Genomic DNA, 17,375 nt, shown 5'->3' with positions numbered 1-17,375 from the left:
CTCCCCCCCCCCCAAACCCTCCCCGAAAAAAAATCCTGGCTACGCCCATGATCTAATATATAAAGTAGAATGTTTGGCTTATGTATGTATGTATGTGTCCCCGTGTAGAAATAAAAACCGCTTGACCAATCTTGATAAAACTTTAAATAAATTTCATTTTGTTTTTTTGAACTTGGTCTAGATATAGATCCAACAATGGTTATGAAAGGGCTATCGCATTCTTGAAAGGGCTACAGCGTTCGGGAAATTCCGAATGTAAGGGATTATTAATGCAGAGTTTAATAAATTAAAGAATAATTTTACGCATCGTATGCTAATGAACATGAAGTTTTAATTCTAATATAATCTACCTCTATGCAAAATAATCGCTCTATAAGAAACAGAGGACGTTAAATCAAGTGTGACGTTCTGCTCTATAAGTTGAACTTGTCATTAATTTTTGGACACGAAGACAAGCTGTAGTATAGTTGTATAAAAGAGGTATTGTTGTTGTTGTTGTTTTAAGTATTTTATATGCTGTTCTTGTTTAGATATAGAAGTACACTGACGGTTCTGTTTTACAACGAGTGACGAGGGTGTCATGTGGCTAGAGCAACGACAAACGCGTAATATGCTTGGCTCAGTGTCAGTACGTTAACAAGATGTTAGTAAAATGTTTGTCATGTTTCGGATGTTCCTTCAGAGTTGAAGATAGTTTACTTCCTAGTCCAAACCTCCAGCAGGACGACGGGGGATGGGTGCGGGCAGGGTTTGAACCCGGGACTATCGATAAATCCAAACGACAGTCCAGCGCGCAAACCGCACGACCAGGCAGACATCCTACATTTCCAAGCAAATGTCAAATGCTCTTTGGAGCTAGACAGAAGTTATGACAGAACTATATGTTAAAGAGTTTAACTTTCAAAGTCTACTTTTACTTTATAAAGCTGATATTAAAAAATAAAGTTCCCATGTGGTCTATAGAACAGACAATGTCATCTGGCCCATGATTAACGAGGGTGTCATGTGGCCAGTACAACGAACAACCACCTTTACTTTTCCCCAACTAATGCCAGGTACCCACTCATTAGAGCTAAGTAGCCCGAAATTAAAAATCCCAGTCTACACCAGGATTCGAACCCGGGACCTCCGGTTCGGAAGCCAAGTGCTTTACCACTCATCCACAGCGCCTCCGACTTGATATTGGGCTATCATTTATCATCAATTTATTTTTTTTGTACTCTGGACAGGAAGAGATAGCAAGCTAATAGTCGCGATCTGTAGGGCAGAGGATGTTAAGGTAATCTTTTTCTATGGCCGACGGTCATCAAGATTTATTGTGGCCAAAGGTCTTTACGTTCCAAAACTAAAGTCAGATACTTCTCGGTTCAGAAGCCAAGCGCTTTAGCGTTAAATGAGCAATCAGCCAGCACACCCACAAGCTAATAGTAGGACAAGTTAGTTGTTATAAATAGAGTGCACTAGACGCCATGTGAAAATTCATAATAATTTTATTTCTATAGCGCTGTTATGAACGCTCAATGCGTTCAATAACAACAATAATATTAATACATCCTTAGGCCTATTCGTTAAGCTCTAATGGGTACCTGACATTAGTTGGGGAAAAGTAAAGGCTGTTGGTCGTTGTGCTGACCACATGACACCCTTAGTAACCGTGGGCCACCGAGACATGACCTTTACATCAACTGCCCTATAGATCGCAAGGTCTGAAAGGGGAACTTTACTTCACTACTCATTAGTGCTTATTAGTTATGAAAGTCAATTTTTTAGCGGCCCCCGAAAGGGGAAAAGGCGCTATTAGTTTTGTGTGGCCTATCTGTCCGTCCGTCTGTCCGTCCGTCCCGTTTAGATCTCAGAAACTAGAAAAGATAGCGAAAATCCGACATCATAATATTTTAGATCATTCAAAGTTCTGATGCAAAGGCTACTTTTTTTTTCTGAAAGCGAAAAATCTAATTATGCAAGCAGTTTTTTCATAAAATTACACCATTTCTACTACTATTCACTATTAATAGTAACAGACATTGGAGTCTCTATAATAGGGGGATATTGCAATATTTTAAACACATTTATGCAAATGGTTTTAGATTTTTTGTCAAAAAAATATATTTTTTTTACAAATGTATTAGTAAGTTAAATAAGTTCTGTCATTCTAACTATACATTTACACACACACACACAAGTTTCCTTTTTTTAAAGAGAAAAAATCTATTTAGTATTCATATAAGCTGGATATAATTTAAAACAAAAATGAATAAATAGTTTTTCATATTACCGCGTGTACTGCATGCGTGTCACACTACACCTTACTAAATGAATTTTATTTTTTTACAGAAATATTTTTTTACTTGAGGATTTGAATAAGAGGTTGACCCTTTAGAAAACAATTACATCAATTAGATATTCATTATAAGATATCTGTTAGGTCAGGTTCCCATCTAACTTCACATTCACTTTCACCTATCCTTTGGTCTGCTGGACCGCTGGGGCACCACAGAAGATCTGCCAACCTTCTTTCTCCATTCTTCTCTGTCATTTTTCTTTGATAGAATTTCATTCTGGTGTTCTTTCTGAACATATTGAAACCTGCCTTTTTACCTGCCTGGGTGGACCACTTTGGGGGCCGATTTAGAGTTTGTGTTTCCACACAAACTGTCTTTGTAACCTTGTTTTATAAAGGTTTTTTTTTTTCAACTTAGGCTGCTACACTTTAATCTCTTTCTTTTAGCAAGGAATGCCTTCAGTTTTAAGTGGAATGTAGATTATCATTAGTCTTACGACTGAAAGCGGCCAATATAGATCTAGTATTAGGACCTACAATAAATCTGTTGAAATTTCAAATCATGTCAAATGTATCTGATCCTGCTGGTCAAGCGGAGATTCAAACATCGCCCCCCCCCTCTCCTCAATGTAAATTTGTATTACAAAGAGGTAAAAAAAAAGGAGTTCTCCACGGCTGGACAGAGCCTCTCCTCACGTGACATCAAGCTTCGAACTGACCAAATCAATGGTCACACACTAGCGAATAGAAAGTGTGAAACTAAATTAGTTGACCACTGGTAGAGCAGCCAGAAGGTTTGATTGACAGCTCGGCATACAATATACACTACCCCTTTTACATCTTTATAAAAAGCTGCCATTTTGGTTTAAGGCGGGGCTTGAACCTTTTTCCTCATAACATTTTGAAACAAAATAAAATCTAAAAGACGCGTGATCAAATCCGTGTAGTTAGCTCGTTCGTCTGGTATTCCTGTTTATTTTTTCTTATTTGGTACAACCTACTTATTGGTTGTGATTGAGATCATAAAGATATATATATATATATATATATATATGTAGATCTATTATTAGTTGCTTTGCAAGAGAAATCCCATCCCAAAATATCATGTTTTCTAAATCTTATTTCTCAACGCAAAGTAGAAGACGAGTTCTAACCCCTGAAGAGGAAGCGCTGATCCCGCTACAATTTAATACACACTGCGGCTTTGTGAAACAAAGTTTATCACAGAAAACTTTAGGAAACGTTCATTCAGTTTCGTTTTCTCGAGGAAATGGAGCGCCATTATCTGTAGACACCAGCATACCGTTTCCAGACTTTCTCCGGAAGTTGTCAGAGTCCCTGCGCAGAACAAAAAAACAAAATGGCGTGAAGTCGGAAGCGTTGGGCTCGTCTCCATGTGTCGAGTTACAACAAACAGAACCGGACAGCTCCTGCCCGGAAGAACTAGTGAGAACAAAATCTGAAGTCCTAAATGGTCACGATGTTTTTAAAGACTCACTTGAAATAAGTAATAGTGAAAGAATCAAGATAAATGGTCTGGAGAAAGGAGAATGCGAAAAGCCAGATAACAATGCTTTTAAACATTCCGGAATCTACTCGATTCGAGACATTCTTGGAAAGCACTCCACCAGTCAGAGAGGATCCCAAGCGGACACTGGCTGTTACCAGTCCGACATAAGCAGCTTACCAATCGGTTTACCGCCTGCACCAGAATGCACGTTTTACGGTCACAGTGCGACACGTTACAAACAAATGTTTCAACATCAAAACTATCTAGGCCAGTGCTCTGTTGGACGTCACATTTCTTATCACGATTACACAAGCGGATTAATTCGTTGCAGACAACGTGAAGAAATGGAGTTCGAACCTCAGGTAATAGATTATTAAAACAGCACAAACAAACAAAAAGTTGACTGACTAAAGGCTTTATAAATAACATTAAGGTTTCCTTTTCGGCCCCACTTTCTCCCCAGCCCACATCTCAGCAAGTTGAAAAAGAAATTATTCTTTAATTTGTGTTCTACTTTTAGTTGGCTGGCGTGAGATTTTCTCAGGACTATGTACATTGGCCTCATTTATTACCCGGACAAGCAATCCTTCCTCCCTGGACACAGGACCGTAGACCGGCTGGAGCAGGCTGTGATATGTGAGTTAAAAATGCAATCATATTTAATTAGTAAAGTAGTTTTTTTTTCCACAGAGGTCATGGTTCATGTACATAAAGTTGCAAAGAATGAAATTTGTGTTTGTAGCCATTATCATCTCTATTGTAGAATCTCGTACAAGGCGTGAAAATTATATATATATATATATATCGAACGCCGATATGGACAGTATAGAGGGACTTCTTATGGTCCGACATTTACGCTGGGCAGGGCACGCAACCCGTATGGGAACTTTTTTTTTTGTGAGCTAAAAGGGGGTCGACGTAACAGAGGTGCCCCACGGAAACGCTTTAAGGACCAGCTTAGGCGCCAACTTGCCTTAGCTGACATAGAAGAGAGCACCTGGCTGCATGTGGCCTCAGAACGAGACAGCTGCAGGTCACTCATATAAGCCGCGGGATACACATTTGAGACCAAATGAAAATCCGCTGCCGAGGACAGGCGCAGACTGCTAAAAGAAAATCTAAATCGACCACCTGCGGACAAGGCTATGCTTGCCCTGGATGTGCCAAAATGTGTAGGTCACTGCTGGGGCTGCGTAGCCACTGCAAATACTGCATTCCTCATTAATCTTCGGACTCGAAGACATGCGTTTATCTAATAATAGAACCACAGAACAGACAGAAATGCCGGCAACCCCTGATAAGGAGCACACGAACTCTCTGACCCGATGCTATTAGTTGAAGAATACTGCTGTCTTGGTAAAGATTAAGATATGATTGAGTTATGGAGATTTTTCAACGAACTAAATTATGTCAAGGGAACTAAATTTAACCTTAATGTTGCCAACTAAACAAAAAAGAGAGCTGAAATTCTTAGAGTAATTTTGTTATTGGATGTGCACTTATCAGTAATTTTAAAATGCACACTAGCATCCAGGTGTTGTCCATTCGTTTTTTTTTTTTAAAGTAGTTTAAAGTTGCACTTCTGTCCTCGAGTGAATGTCTAATCCTTTATATTGAAATTATGTTTGCGCTCTAAACGGAATAGCTTATAAATTGCAGATACATAAAAGAAAGTTAGCTATGGCTATAATAATAACATTAGCAGTATTAAAATACTACTAAAATTAAATTGTATGCAAGACATAGGTAACCAAAAAAATGTGTCATCAGTGTACTATATAGTAACAAAAAATCTACAGCTTTTTATTGGTATCTTGTCGTCATGTTGTGGATCTGTTATGGATTAAAAAGCAATAATGCTTCTATACTTTTAAAGGTTTACAGTTTAAGTTCTTCACATTTTTTTTTTCTTAATTGGATATTTTCATCTATGACTTTATATAGCTAGCTATTTGGTGTATCCGGTGCACAGAAAATAGAAAGTATTGGTTAGTCAAGTATTCAGTTCGATACATTTAGTTCACTTTTTTTTTTAACACCATAGAATCAAATTTGATAGCTTGCAGCAAAAACTAATTTTTACAAAGATTATATCAACTCACCGTGTCTGTCTGGTAAAAAGTTTGAGTATGATTCTTCTCCCAAATTAAAACTGTGCACAATTAATTAATTATTATGTTTGATATCGAAATAAGGGAAATAATTCTACTTAATGAGAGATGTGGATGTATATATGGATTTAATCCCCTTATTATGTTATGAGGTTGTTGTTTTTTCTCCCACTTCCCATTCTCGGATCAAGTTGAAATTTTACATAATTATTCATAGCCGATGACAATGTACGATTAAATACAAAAATCAACCAATTAATTAATCATTTAGTTCTTCGTTCTCATTTTACATGTCGGAGGGTTCAGATCAGTAATCCTATATCTGAGAAATCGCGCACTAATTAATTAATTAATAAAGCAGAAAGGGTGCTAAACCCTATAGTTTTCATATAAATGGCAGTAATTAGCGGTTCTTTTCCTTAAATAAACTTTCTTTTTTAAAAGTATTCTTTTTTTTTTCTATTGCTTGATAACAATCATCTTTTATTATAGCTTCTTGACATTGTTTTGTGAAAATCCTCAATTAATTGTTTTAACACAATAAAAATACAATAGTCGTACATAGGCCCAGTAATTTACACAAATAAATATATCTTATCTTATCTTATTTCATCTTATCTTATCTTATGAAATACAGACGTTACTTCAAAACAAGAGGATGATTACGTCCTACGCTTGTCCCTGAGTCAATTAAGTCATACATGTTAATCATTGACTTAAAGTCTGCCAACTCATGCGAATTTTTTATATTTTTTTTTTTACAGTTCACTAGCATCAGATTTCAACACAATGTACTTGAGTGCGAACGACGATTTTCATAATAAAGGGTTTCTGGGGGAAAACGGAGCAATGATGATACATGCGCCAAGTGGGAATTCCCTGATGCAGTCATCCAATGGGCGCTCCTCTGTGCCGACACCGAAGGAGCGGCCCGCTGCCAAGACTAGCCTTTACAAGAAGCATACGTGCGAGGTGTGCCACAAGGCTTTTTCGCGTAGCAACACTTTGCTCACCCACAAGGTAAGGGTCAATCACAATGTTGTTCCAGATCTCTAATATCTAACCAGGTAGACCAACATCATCTGGTAGACTAATAGCTGAACCTGGGGTGCTGGGTTCGAATCTCGGTGAAAATGGGATTTTGAATTTGGGGATTTTTTAAGGCCGCCCCTGAGTTCATCCATCTCTGATGGGTACCTGACATTAGTTGGGGAAAGTAAAGGCGGTTGGTCGTTGGACAAATAAACGGAAGACCTTAACATCATCCCGCCCTATAGACCGTAAGGTCTGAAAGGGGAAGTTTTTTTTTTACTTTAGACCAACATCAACAGGTCTTTGTTTGTTTTACATGTTTCGGATGTTCCTTCAGAGTTGAAGATAATTACTTCCTTGTCCAAACCTCCCGCAGGACGACGGGGGATGGGAGCGGGCAGGGTTTGAACCCTGGAACATCGATAAATCTGAACGACAGTCCAGAGCACAAACCGCACGACCAGGCAGCCATCCTTTGGTCTAGGTCTTTGCCTAGAGCAACTCATGGATAGAGTTATATTTTCGTGATCGAGCTAGGGACATTATTGAATCATCAACTTTATTATCTCATTAATAATCATCAACTTTATTATCAAATTAATAATCATCAACTTTATTATCTCATTAATAATCATCAACTTTATTATCAAATTAATAATCATCAACTTTATTATCTCATTAATAATCATCAACTTTATTATCTCATTAATACTCATCAACTTTATTATCTCATTAATAATCAACTTTATTATCTCATTAATAATCATCAACTTTAATATCTCATTAATAATCATCAACTTTATTATCTCATTAATAATCATCAACTTTATTATCTCATTAATAATCATCAACTTTATTATCTCATTAATAATCATCAACTTTATTATCTCATTAATAATCATCAACTTTATTATCTCATTAATATCAATGCTAAACAAGGATTAACCAAATGCCTATTAGAAATAAGACTACGCTTTTTTTTTTAAAATCTTACCTTATAAATTACAGACGTTCCTTCAGAAAGAGAAGAAAATGACGTCCTACGCGAATGATTGTGTTAATTCGTCTTGTGTGTTAATTAGAGATTTGAACTCTGATAAGTCATTTGTTTTCCTGGCTGATTTAGGCAACCCTATTCCATGCTGTAATGGTTCTAGGAAAAAAAAGGAGAAATTGTATGAAATAAGAAATGTGCTTTTGTCTTTGTGTCTTTTTAGGTATTTATTTTTAGGGGTGGTTGGAGTAATTGTGTTTTATATTTGTAAGTGATATTTTAGTGCCATATCTATCCTGATAGTCTCCCAGTCTTGTCCTCTGTTCTGTGAAACGTAAGAAATTTTAATCCTAAGATTGGTGAAGACCTCTGTTTTTAATGTACTGATATTTCAATAGCAAATTAACTCTTTCTCTCCTAACTGACGATACCAACGTTGATTCCACAAGAATGTGGTAAATAATTACGGAGAGAAAGAGTTAATGCAATACTTTTGGTATGCCATTACATTGATCAAAAACCAAGTTATGCGTTGTTGTTTTTTTTATGTTTTTATTGTACTTGCGTCCTTACATCTAATGAAAGCATCTGGACTGCACTGCACAGTTCAACTAATGAGATACACAACATTTGAATAATTTAACTTTATTTCGTCTCAAAGCAAGTGTTGTTGGTGGTCGTTGACTTGTATCACCAAACTGCTGGTAGACAACTAAATCGCAGTATATCTTAGTTTAAAACTTTAAATAACTTCTTTGTGATCAAGACTAAATATAACTTTTATTACAATATAGACAGGTTTTAACTTGAGAGGAAATAAATAAATGTGGCAGACTTTAGTAATAATATTGTTACGATCTCTCCTACTATCCAGGCTCTCTTGTAACTGCACCACATGACACAACGAACTAAAGAACCTCACAACTCAGGGCTCCAAAGTATCAGTCAGTTTAATTACAAATACATCGCAATTGGCAACAACATTAACACTGTCTTTACAAAAACCTAGTCTTGCTCCGCCTGACTTCACACACCGCGCTGGTTCTCGCCTCGTACTGGTCACATTGCGAGGTAACGTGAAGTCCAGTCTTTCTGACATACTCGCTCTTATATAGTGTCTCTACTGGCCTAGAATCAGATGGAACGTTCTTGACCACTCAGAATGATCACAATCGCTGTGACTTGCGTGCGTAATATTTACACACTGCTCCTTGCCGAACTGGCGTGTACTGTCACTGGTCACAGAAGACCGCTCGTCCTGCGCTGGACTGGGGCGATTTGGGTAGGCTAAGAACACACACAGCACTACCCCCATCTGTGTCATCACCAGGTTTATAACAATATAAAATGGTATTTATAACAAAATCGAACTCAATACAAAAACATGACATTTCACTCTGACATTTAGGAGTCGTCTGTCCTACCTTAGACCGCTGACGACATAGCCGTCTATCTTGCATCATTCACACTACATAGCCACCAACCAAAATCGCTAACCTCTTCCCATTGAAACACACACACTTCATAATAATAGGCCATGGTAAATCTTATACCATAAAACCTATCAGCTCAGTATTTACCTAAAGGCTAGAGCAGGTTCAACTCAGCGAAGCCTTAAGGATCCCGAAATTTTAAAATGTCCAGTCTTCACTAGGGTTAGAACACGGGACCGTTCGGTTCGAAACCCAAGCGCTTTACCACTCATCCATCAAGCCTCCTCAACTTTCTTGGAGGATCCCAAACTTATGAATAATAATGAGTTAAATTCAAAGATTTATTACTTCACTATTTATACACTTCTTTATAGTATATCCATTTAGACCTTTAGGTATCCCAAAATGATATTTGGCATTGACATTTCTGGACATTAAGAGGACCCCATATCTCAAAATAGCTTAGCACCTATCAAGTTTAAATTTTGTCATAAAACCTATATTATTGGTTTTCAGAGAATCCACACAGGCGACAAGCCTTTCGTCTGCGATTTGTGTGGCCGGGCATTTAGACAGCCAGGGAATCTCACGCGACACAGACTGACTCATTCAGCTTACAAACCTTTTGTCTGCCCCGTATGCAGAAAAGCATTTAACAGGTAAGACCCTAAAGTTCCAGAACTCCTTAGAGTAGACACGCAATCCATCGATTGTATGTAATATATATATGTACTTCTTCAATGTTGTAGGACTGCAAAGGAAATAGTCTTGAATTATAATCTAAGCAAAAAAGGGAAACAAGATTATGATGTCGAATTGCTAAATAAGATTATATTCATTTTTTTAAATATGATTATTAATCAGATTAATTAGATTAGATTAATCAGATCGGGCTGTACGCAAAAATGTCAAATTTCAATATAAATTAAGATTATCTGTTTGTTGCATTGCTACCTCCCCTCCCCCGTCGGAGTGTCCAAAAAAGTTCGAGATAAATCATTTTTAAGAGCCTTTAACCAGGAAAAGACTTTCCCTTTTTTTTTTCACCTTCCAAAATCATTTACTACAGTGATGCCCAAACTATGGCCCGCGGGTTATATCCGGCCCGCGACGTGGTTTACGTGTAAAACAGAAGATTAAAAAATATGGCGACATTGTTGGTTTGAGTCGCAAAGAAACAGATTGCTAATTTTCACCTAGTTCAGTGATTGACGAGATTATTTACCAAACAAAAAAAAAAAAGAAAAGACAATGAGTTCGATGCAAGGGCAAGCAACAGATTTGGTGTTAAGAAATAAAGTGATTTTAAAAAATGTTTGCTATCAGTGATGAAAAAAAATTGTCCTGATAAAAATTCAGTCTTTTTGTGTCGAAATCTCAATTTAAAACTTAATGAGACAACGCCCATGTTCCGGCAGAAACATACTCTCTCTCTCTCTCTCTCTCTCTGTCTCTCTCTCTCTCTGACACACACACTCACTTTTAAGTGACGAAAGAAGTTGTACTTATCTCTGTTACTGAGCTCGGTGACTTGTTTCTTCTCTGCCAGATAAATGGTTATTATGGTGACTCAATTCAAAGGTCTATTATTTTTAATGAAATATGAACTTTTCTAGGTGCTTATAGTATTTCCACAATAAAATTAGACAAAAAAAAACCCCCACAACTAAACTGTTTAAATGCTGATGTAATTTATAATTAACCATTTATTTGAAACAAATAAAGTGAGAAACGTGAAAATACAATAATAGTGTTTCACGAAATGGATAACGAAATTAAAGGGAGGGAATGCAATAAAAATATGTTTATAAACTTATAATGCGGTGATTTCCCCTGTTTATTCACTTTATTTGTAGGCGGATAATGCACTAATTGTGGCTACAAGCGATTCCAGCGTAATAAAAATAATAATAACCATAGGTAATAATCAATTAAAACTTCCACCTCGCCATAGTTATATAAAGCCATTGGTTCGAATGAATGATTACGTTGTTTACAAGTACAGACTATATTGTCAAGCACACACCCCCTCATATAATTTTCAGAAAGAAAAGAACAAAACATTTTGATGCCATTTACTTTGATAATCGTAGTAATTAAAGGGGGCAAAACACCCCTGACACAAACAAATATAGAAACATGTCAGGTAGACAGGGGTTTATTATAGTGACATGCATGAAAGGTGTCTAAAGAGGTTTTTAGAAATCAAACAAAATAAAACTACACTTCTGAGAACATAAAGAAACTATACAAACGGAAAAAAAAAGAGTCTAGAGATTTATAACAAATGAATATTCACATGTAACACTAATTAAGCTCAGGGACACTTGAGGACAGAAGACTAAAAAGTATTGAAACAATTATGCAGAATACACCAAACTATATTTATAACTTACAAATACAAAAGCATAACCTAATAGTATGCACAGAAGGACATGTCAATAAATATGACATATTTCTTTGTCGTATAAGTCTTGGACGCTCGTTCCTTCAGAAATGAAGATCGTTACGTTCTAGGTCAGCGGTTCTCAACCTTTTAAGCTCCGCGACCCTTTTTACAATTCCTCACTTTGCCGCGACCCCTCCCCCTTTACACAAACACAGCAATAGAAGAGTAGACAATAACAATCCATATTTTCGATGGTCTTAGGCGACCCCTGGCAAATCGTCAATCGACCCCAAAGGAGTCGCGATCCACAGGTTGGGAACCCCTGTTCTAGGTCAAACCTCGTGCCGGACGGCAAAGGATGGAAGTGGGCAGGGTTCCGATTCAGGACCAGCTTGATTATAGTCCGAAGTGCTTACTTGACGACCAAGCAGCCATAGGATTGGGACGATTCTTATAAGCGCTATTTCTCTTCTAGTTCCATTAGATCCTGTCATGGAATGAGTTGCTTGAATCAGACAGGAAAACCAACGACTTAGCAGAGTTTTAGTCTCTAATTAGCCTTCACGACTAAATTCACACATGGATACACGTAGAACATAATAATTTGTTGTCCGAGGCTGGATGAAAGTAAGGAGAGGCCCCGGGGCAAGATTTTTGCGGAGGCCCCTGTATCTTTTAGAAAGTTTAATTTTAAAAATCCCCTTATTAATAGTAATACTTATATCTAATAGCCTTTCAAATTTAATACGAAAAAAATAGAGTAGATAGAAGACTTCATCATTAACTTTAAACAGAGTCCGTTGTGAAACATAGACTGGTTTGAAACATAAAAAAGTAAAGTTCCTCTTTCAGACCATGCGATTTATAGGGCAGATGGCGTAAAGATCATCTGTTTCTGTGGCCCACGGTTAACGAGGGTCGTCGTGCTTTACTTTACCCAACTAATGTTACAGACTTAAACGTAAAGTAGCAATTAAACATAAAACACTGAACCATAATCTTCAAATACAAAAACAAAATTTAATAAAATACTCAGAAAAACACTTCTCGTTCCATATGCTAGGACAAATTTGTACAAATACTCCTTCTTCCCTAGTGCTATTAGAGCATGGAATGGGTTGCCTGAGCTAGCCAGGAAAACCAGTGACTTGGCAGAATTTACGTCATTGGTTAATATGCATGACGCGTAGGACGTAATCAAATTCTTTTTTTTTAAGTAACGTCTGTATCATATAAGATAAGATAAGAAGACTTGTAAATTAAATTTCATTTTCCTTCTATAAAAAAAATATTTAATATGCATATGTTTATGTTTATGGAGTGTAAGGCCTTAGACTGACGCACTGCAGTGTATCCGAAGCTGCATTTAAAAATTACGAGCACGCTACATGCGGACACTTCTCAACCAAGATAGTGTTGTCAATCGTAAGATTTAAAGTATTGTCTGTAAAAATGCGAAATAAAGACATACAATATACACAGTAACTAAAAAGTTCTGGCCAGTCGAAATTCGAATTTGTTTCTGTTGTGGTGACCCACTTGTCCTGCCTGCCCTCGCTTAAATCCGGCCCTGGGTATGTCTAAGACTAAGAATTGTGAGAAAGACGTTGCCGATAACATCGTGTCAGAGAACTTTGTAGAATGATGGCCTCCTATCGTTAGATCGGTGTAGGAAGTGAAACGGGATTCACTTCACGACATTCGACTTCTTCAGTATTGATTTTAACGCTGTCAGCGTCAGGAATTTATGACCACAATCATAAAAATAGTTATAAAAAAATATTTGACTGTTTGATTGTTTGCACTGCACGAGACCTAAACTTTAAATGTCTAAATGTAGGCTACACGTGTCATCAATGGCCCAAAAAAATGATCTAATGAACGCATGTGTACTTTGGATATTCGTAGCCATGATCTTATCATATAAACCTTGACATAAGTTTTTGTTTAGTGCTTGCGAACCTCCAAACTTAGGCTGCTTGTAATAAATAACCAATCTATGTTTAAAACCAGTTTTTGTTTAAAGTCTATGTTTAAAACCAGTCTTTGTTTAAAGTCTATGTTTGAAACCAGTTTTTGTTTAAAGTCTATGTTTAAAACCAGTTTTTGTTTAAAGTCTATGTTTAAAACCAGTCTTTGTTTAAAGTCTATGTTTGAAACCAGTTTTTGTTTAAACTATGTTTGAAGCCAGGGAATTGGCAGCCGAGTTGTAAAGCATTTGGATTCCGAACCAAGGTTCGAATCTTCGTGAAGACCTGGATTTTTAATTCGGGATTTTTAGGGCTCCACTGAGACCAGCCGACTCTAATGGGTGCCTGACATTAGTTGGGTAAAGTAGAGCATGACGACCTTCGTTAACCGTAGGCCACAGAAACAGATGATCTTTACGTCATCTGCCCTATAGATCGCAAGGTCTAAAAGACGAACTTTACTTTTCATGTTTCAAACCAGACCATGTTTCACAACGGACTATGTTTAAAGTTAATGATTAAAACTAGTCAATGTTTAAAATCTATGTTTAAAACCCAGTCATTGTTAAAAAGTCAAACACAAAGCTTCACCTTCACACATGTATTAGAAATCTTATTTCTGCCTATTTCTTTACAGATCGTCAAACTTGACCACACACCTGAAAACCCACGCAGTTAACTTCACAGGTAGCAAAAGTCAGTTTCTTTTTTAAATCTTAAAGGTAGAGGTTACGGAATTGAGAATTTTTTTTACGCTGCATGTTAAAATTTTATTTTGTATTTATATCTTCAGCTTTTTGAGTGACTCCTGTTTCAGAGGTGTGGAGTTTAATGTGTCCCAGAGTCATCTACCTAGAGCCGCCTTTGGAAGTACAAGACTAAATGATGCTTACTTTGATGAATCCAGAATTGCCATGTAGATAAGAGGGAAAAAATGACAGTGAGAGAGGTGGATAGACAGAAAGAGGGGGGAGGAAGAGGGACAGGCACTGAAAGAGGAAGAGGGAGGAATGAGAGAGAAAAGAGAAAAAAGAGATGGAGGGAGAAGAGTAATAGAAGTATAGGAGGGAGAACAAGGGAGGTAGGGAAGAGAGGAGGGGAGACAGAGTACATTAACAAAATACAAGTAAAATAAAACAAGAACTATTACTTAACAATGGACCTCATTCACCAATCGTAAACAAACAACATTTAACCACGTGATAATATTGCTAAAACATTGAGAGAAAAAAACGTATCACGTGACAGCCTTTATGGATTGCGTAATTTGTATACATGAGATAGAGAATCATGTGGCTAAATGTTGTTTGTTTACGATTGGTGAATGAGGTCCATTCGGTAAAAGTAAGTTACATGTTGTCTTCGATTCTCATGTTTAGTAAATGTTTGCAAATTATCTACGACATGCTATTACCATTGATTGTATATCATATTACATTCAACATGAATAAAACAATAATTTTTTTTTTTGGAAACTTTTGTGTAATATATGTTATAGCCCCTTTCCCGTTTCTTATTCGTACCTTTTTCTTAGTATTTACGAGTTATTGTTTTTTATCCTCTTGGCAGCCCTCCCCCCCCCCTACTTCGTTTATTTTCCACGCTTGTTAGTTTTACGCGTGGCTACTTACTGTGAATCTATCTCATTAGTCTGTTATTGAAACATTTCAGCCATGTGAGAACAGCCGTATAGTGTCACCTGGCCTGAAGCGATTTATTTGACAGCTTCGTTTTAAAAATAGCTCCAGATTACACAAGCACAAACGCAGACACACAAACGGACAGACTCAATCAATTGGGCGAGACGGGCGAACCACGACCAAATGGCTGGTTCCACTGCAACCATTCGCAAAGCTATCAGGCGTGACGGTTTGGATTCTTAACAGAGTCAAGTTTTAGCAAATGTTTATTTATCGGGATCATGGCGCAGTTCCACAAAACTTTGTCAAAAACATTAGAGAGCAAATCGCCAGTGGTTCTCACACTTAAAATTAAATGTTATATAAGTCACAAGAGCGATTTCAGAGAATCGTTTGGCATTCCTTTAAGCTGGAAAACAAATTTAGTAGCCGATTATCGATAATGTCTCACTCTTTTTGTTTTCTAGTGGATATTTCTGTTTGTTTGTTTTTGTAGAAGAAAATTTGTCAGTTGATTCTCTCAGACCTTCTTAGTCCGTCCCATCGTGCTTGAAGGGGATATAATAAAAGAAATAGGCCTATGAGGCGAAACTTACATTTAACTATCTCCCAAGGAGAGAAAATGAGAAAAAAAACTTGTACGCTACTGTCTTTATGGACTAAATTGAGATTTGAGGATGTATACTGATAATCTGATATAAGATGACTAGGATAACTTATTCGTTCGATGGTAATGATACATATTTTATGAGGGGCAATAAATAATTGTAGAAAGTTCAACTTGATCAGACAAAAGGAAATGTGAGAAATAACATGTAAAAAAACTTGTGCTCGACAGACAAACAGACAGACAGAGTTGATAATAAGCTTTCTAATAATCTAAAAAAATATACCACCGAGCGGGCGCCTCTGTCTTTAAATCTCGTGAAAACACACGGTATCTTTGTTTGGAAAAATACTACACGAATTACCATAAAAAACATTAATCGTGTGTGGCTGGTGAATATACGTTTTAACGAATCAAAACAGAAGCTCATTTGTCGAGACACCCTTTTCGGGATTTATATCATTTGCTCTAGAATTCCCCAGATTATCATTAGGCCACCCAGAGACGAGAGTACAATGTGAATTTAGCCTGTACAAATATGCACACGCTACATGTCAAAGAAATTTTTAAAAAAAATGTTATCTTAAATATGGACATACTAGCTTGACAATCGAAGCTTGAATTTGAAAGGGAGAAAAAAAGAGTCCAGATTTAGACACAAATGTAAACTCAAAATCGTTCCACTTCAAAATCGCCTTGAGATCTGTTTGCTTTAGAAGTCCTGAAAATATACTCGAAGAGTTTCAGATTATAGATCTTTCTTTTCAATATCTGGCCACGGATATCAATGCCAGTTTGCACAGACAGTCAGAAAGTAGCAAATAAAATCGATGAACGGGGAAAATACAAATATTAGTACAATGGCGACTTTGGGCGTCGTCTGCTCGATAAGACCCTGAGCTGTGGGCCTTTTTATCTAGAAACCTACTGACCTCATTTGAAAGTGACAACAAAGTTACTTAAGTGCTTGCCTGAAGGAGTTCATTATACGGCAGTGTCAGTCAATGTCTCTAGAGATAGGGTTTAAAAGAAGAACAATTAAAAGCACTAGTGTGTCTTGTCAGAGGTACACATCTTGTCTATCTTTAAACATTGAGAACTGGCAGGTTAGAATGAATCATGAGATATGATAGGCCTACGTTGATTGACATAATATTGAAATAACTTAAGGGAGAAGACTCAACGAGGCAACGATGTTTATTCACAGGACATCACAAGCACATAAAACATCATTTGTCTTTAGCACAGTCTCTTCATATCGGCTCTAGACTTCGGCGGAGCTTGTTCTTTTCTTCCTAATGTTGACATCCTTTTCAGTCTAGTCTCTAACAGTGCGCACCTTCTCAGTCTAGTCTCTAACAGTGCGCACCTTCTCAGTCTATCTCTACCAGTGCGCACCTTCTCAGTA

The 17,375-nt window shown here is 37.0% G+C and overlaps 2 protein-coding genes across 2 annotated transcripts; both read left to right on the top strand.

The window, feature by feature from the left end:
- Positions 1-3,385: 3,385 nt before the first annotated feature.
- On the top strand, positions 3,386-4,431 carry LOC106061123 (uncharacterized). The gene is made up of 2 exons (XM_056016195.1): positions 3,386-4,153; positions 4,312-4,431. The coding sequence occupies exons 1-2, from the start codon at positions 3,386-3,388 to the stop codon at positions 4,429-4,431; spliced, it is 888 nt and encodes a 295-aa protein (XP_055872170.1).
- Positions 4,432-6,677: 2,246 nt separating this feature from the next.
- Positions 6,678-15,157, top strand: LOC129923696 (zinc finger protein mnm-2-like). Its single transcript, XM_056016052.1, has 4 exons — positions 6,678-6,922; positions 9,878-10,020; positions 14,358-14,407; positions 14,514-15,157. Exons 1-4 carry the CDS (start codon positions 6,692-6,694, stop codon positions 14,519-14,521), a joined length of 432 nt encoding a protein of 143 aa, XP_055872027.1. The 5' UTR covers positions 6,678-6,691; the 3' UTR covers positions 14,522-15,157.
- Positions 15,158-17,375: the final 2,218 nt, after the last annotated feature.

The sequence above is a fragment of the Biomphalaria glabrata genome, chromosome 17, assembly GCF_947242115.1.
Source record: "Biomphalaria glabrata chromosome 17, xgBioGlab47.1, whole genome shotgun sequence".
Lineage (NCBI taxonomy): Eukaryota > Metazoa > Mollusca > Gastropoda > Planorbidae > Biomphalaria > Biomphalaria glabrata.
Note: the sequence above shows the minus strand (reverse complement) of the source record. Positions and strands in the feature narration are given on the sequence as shown.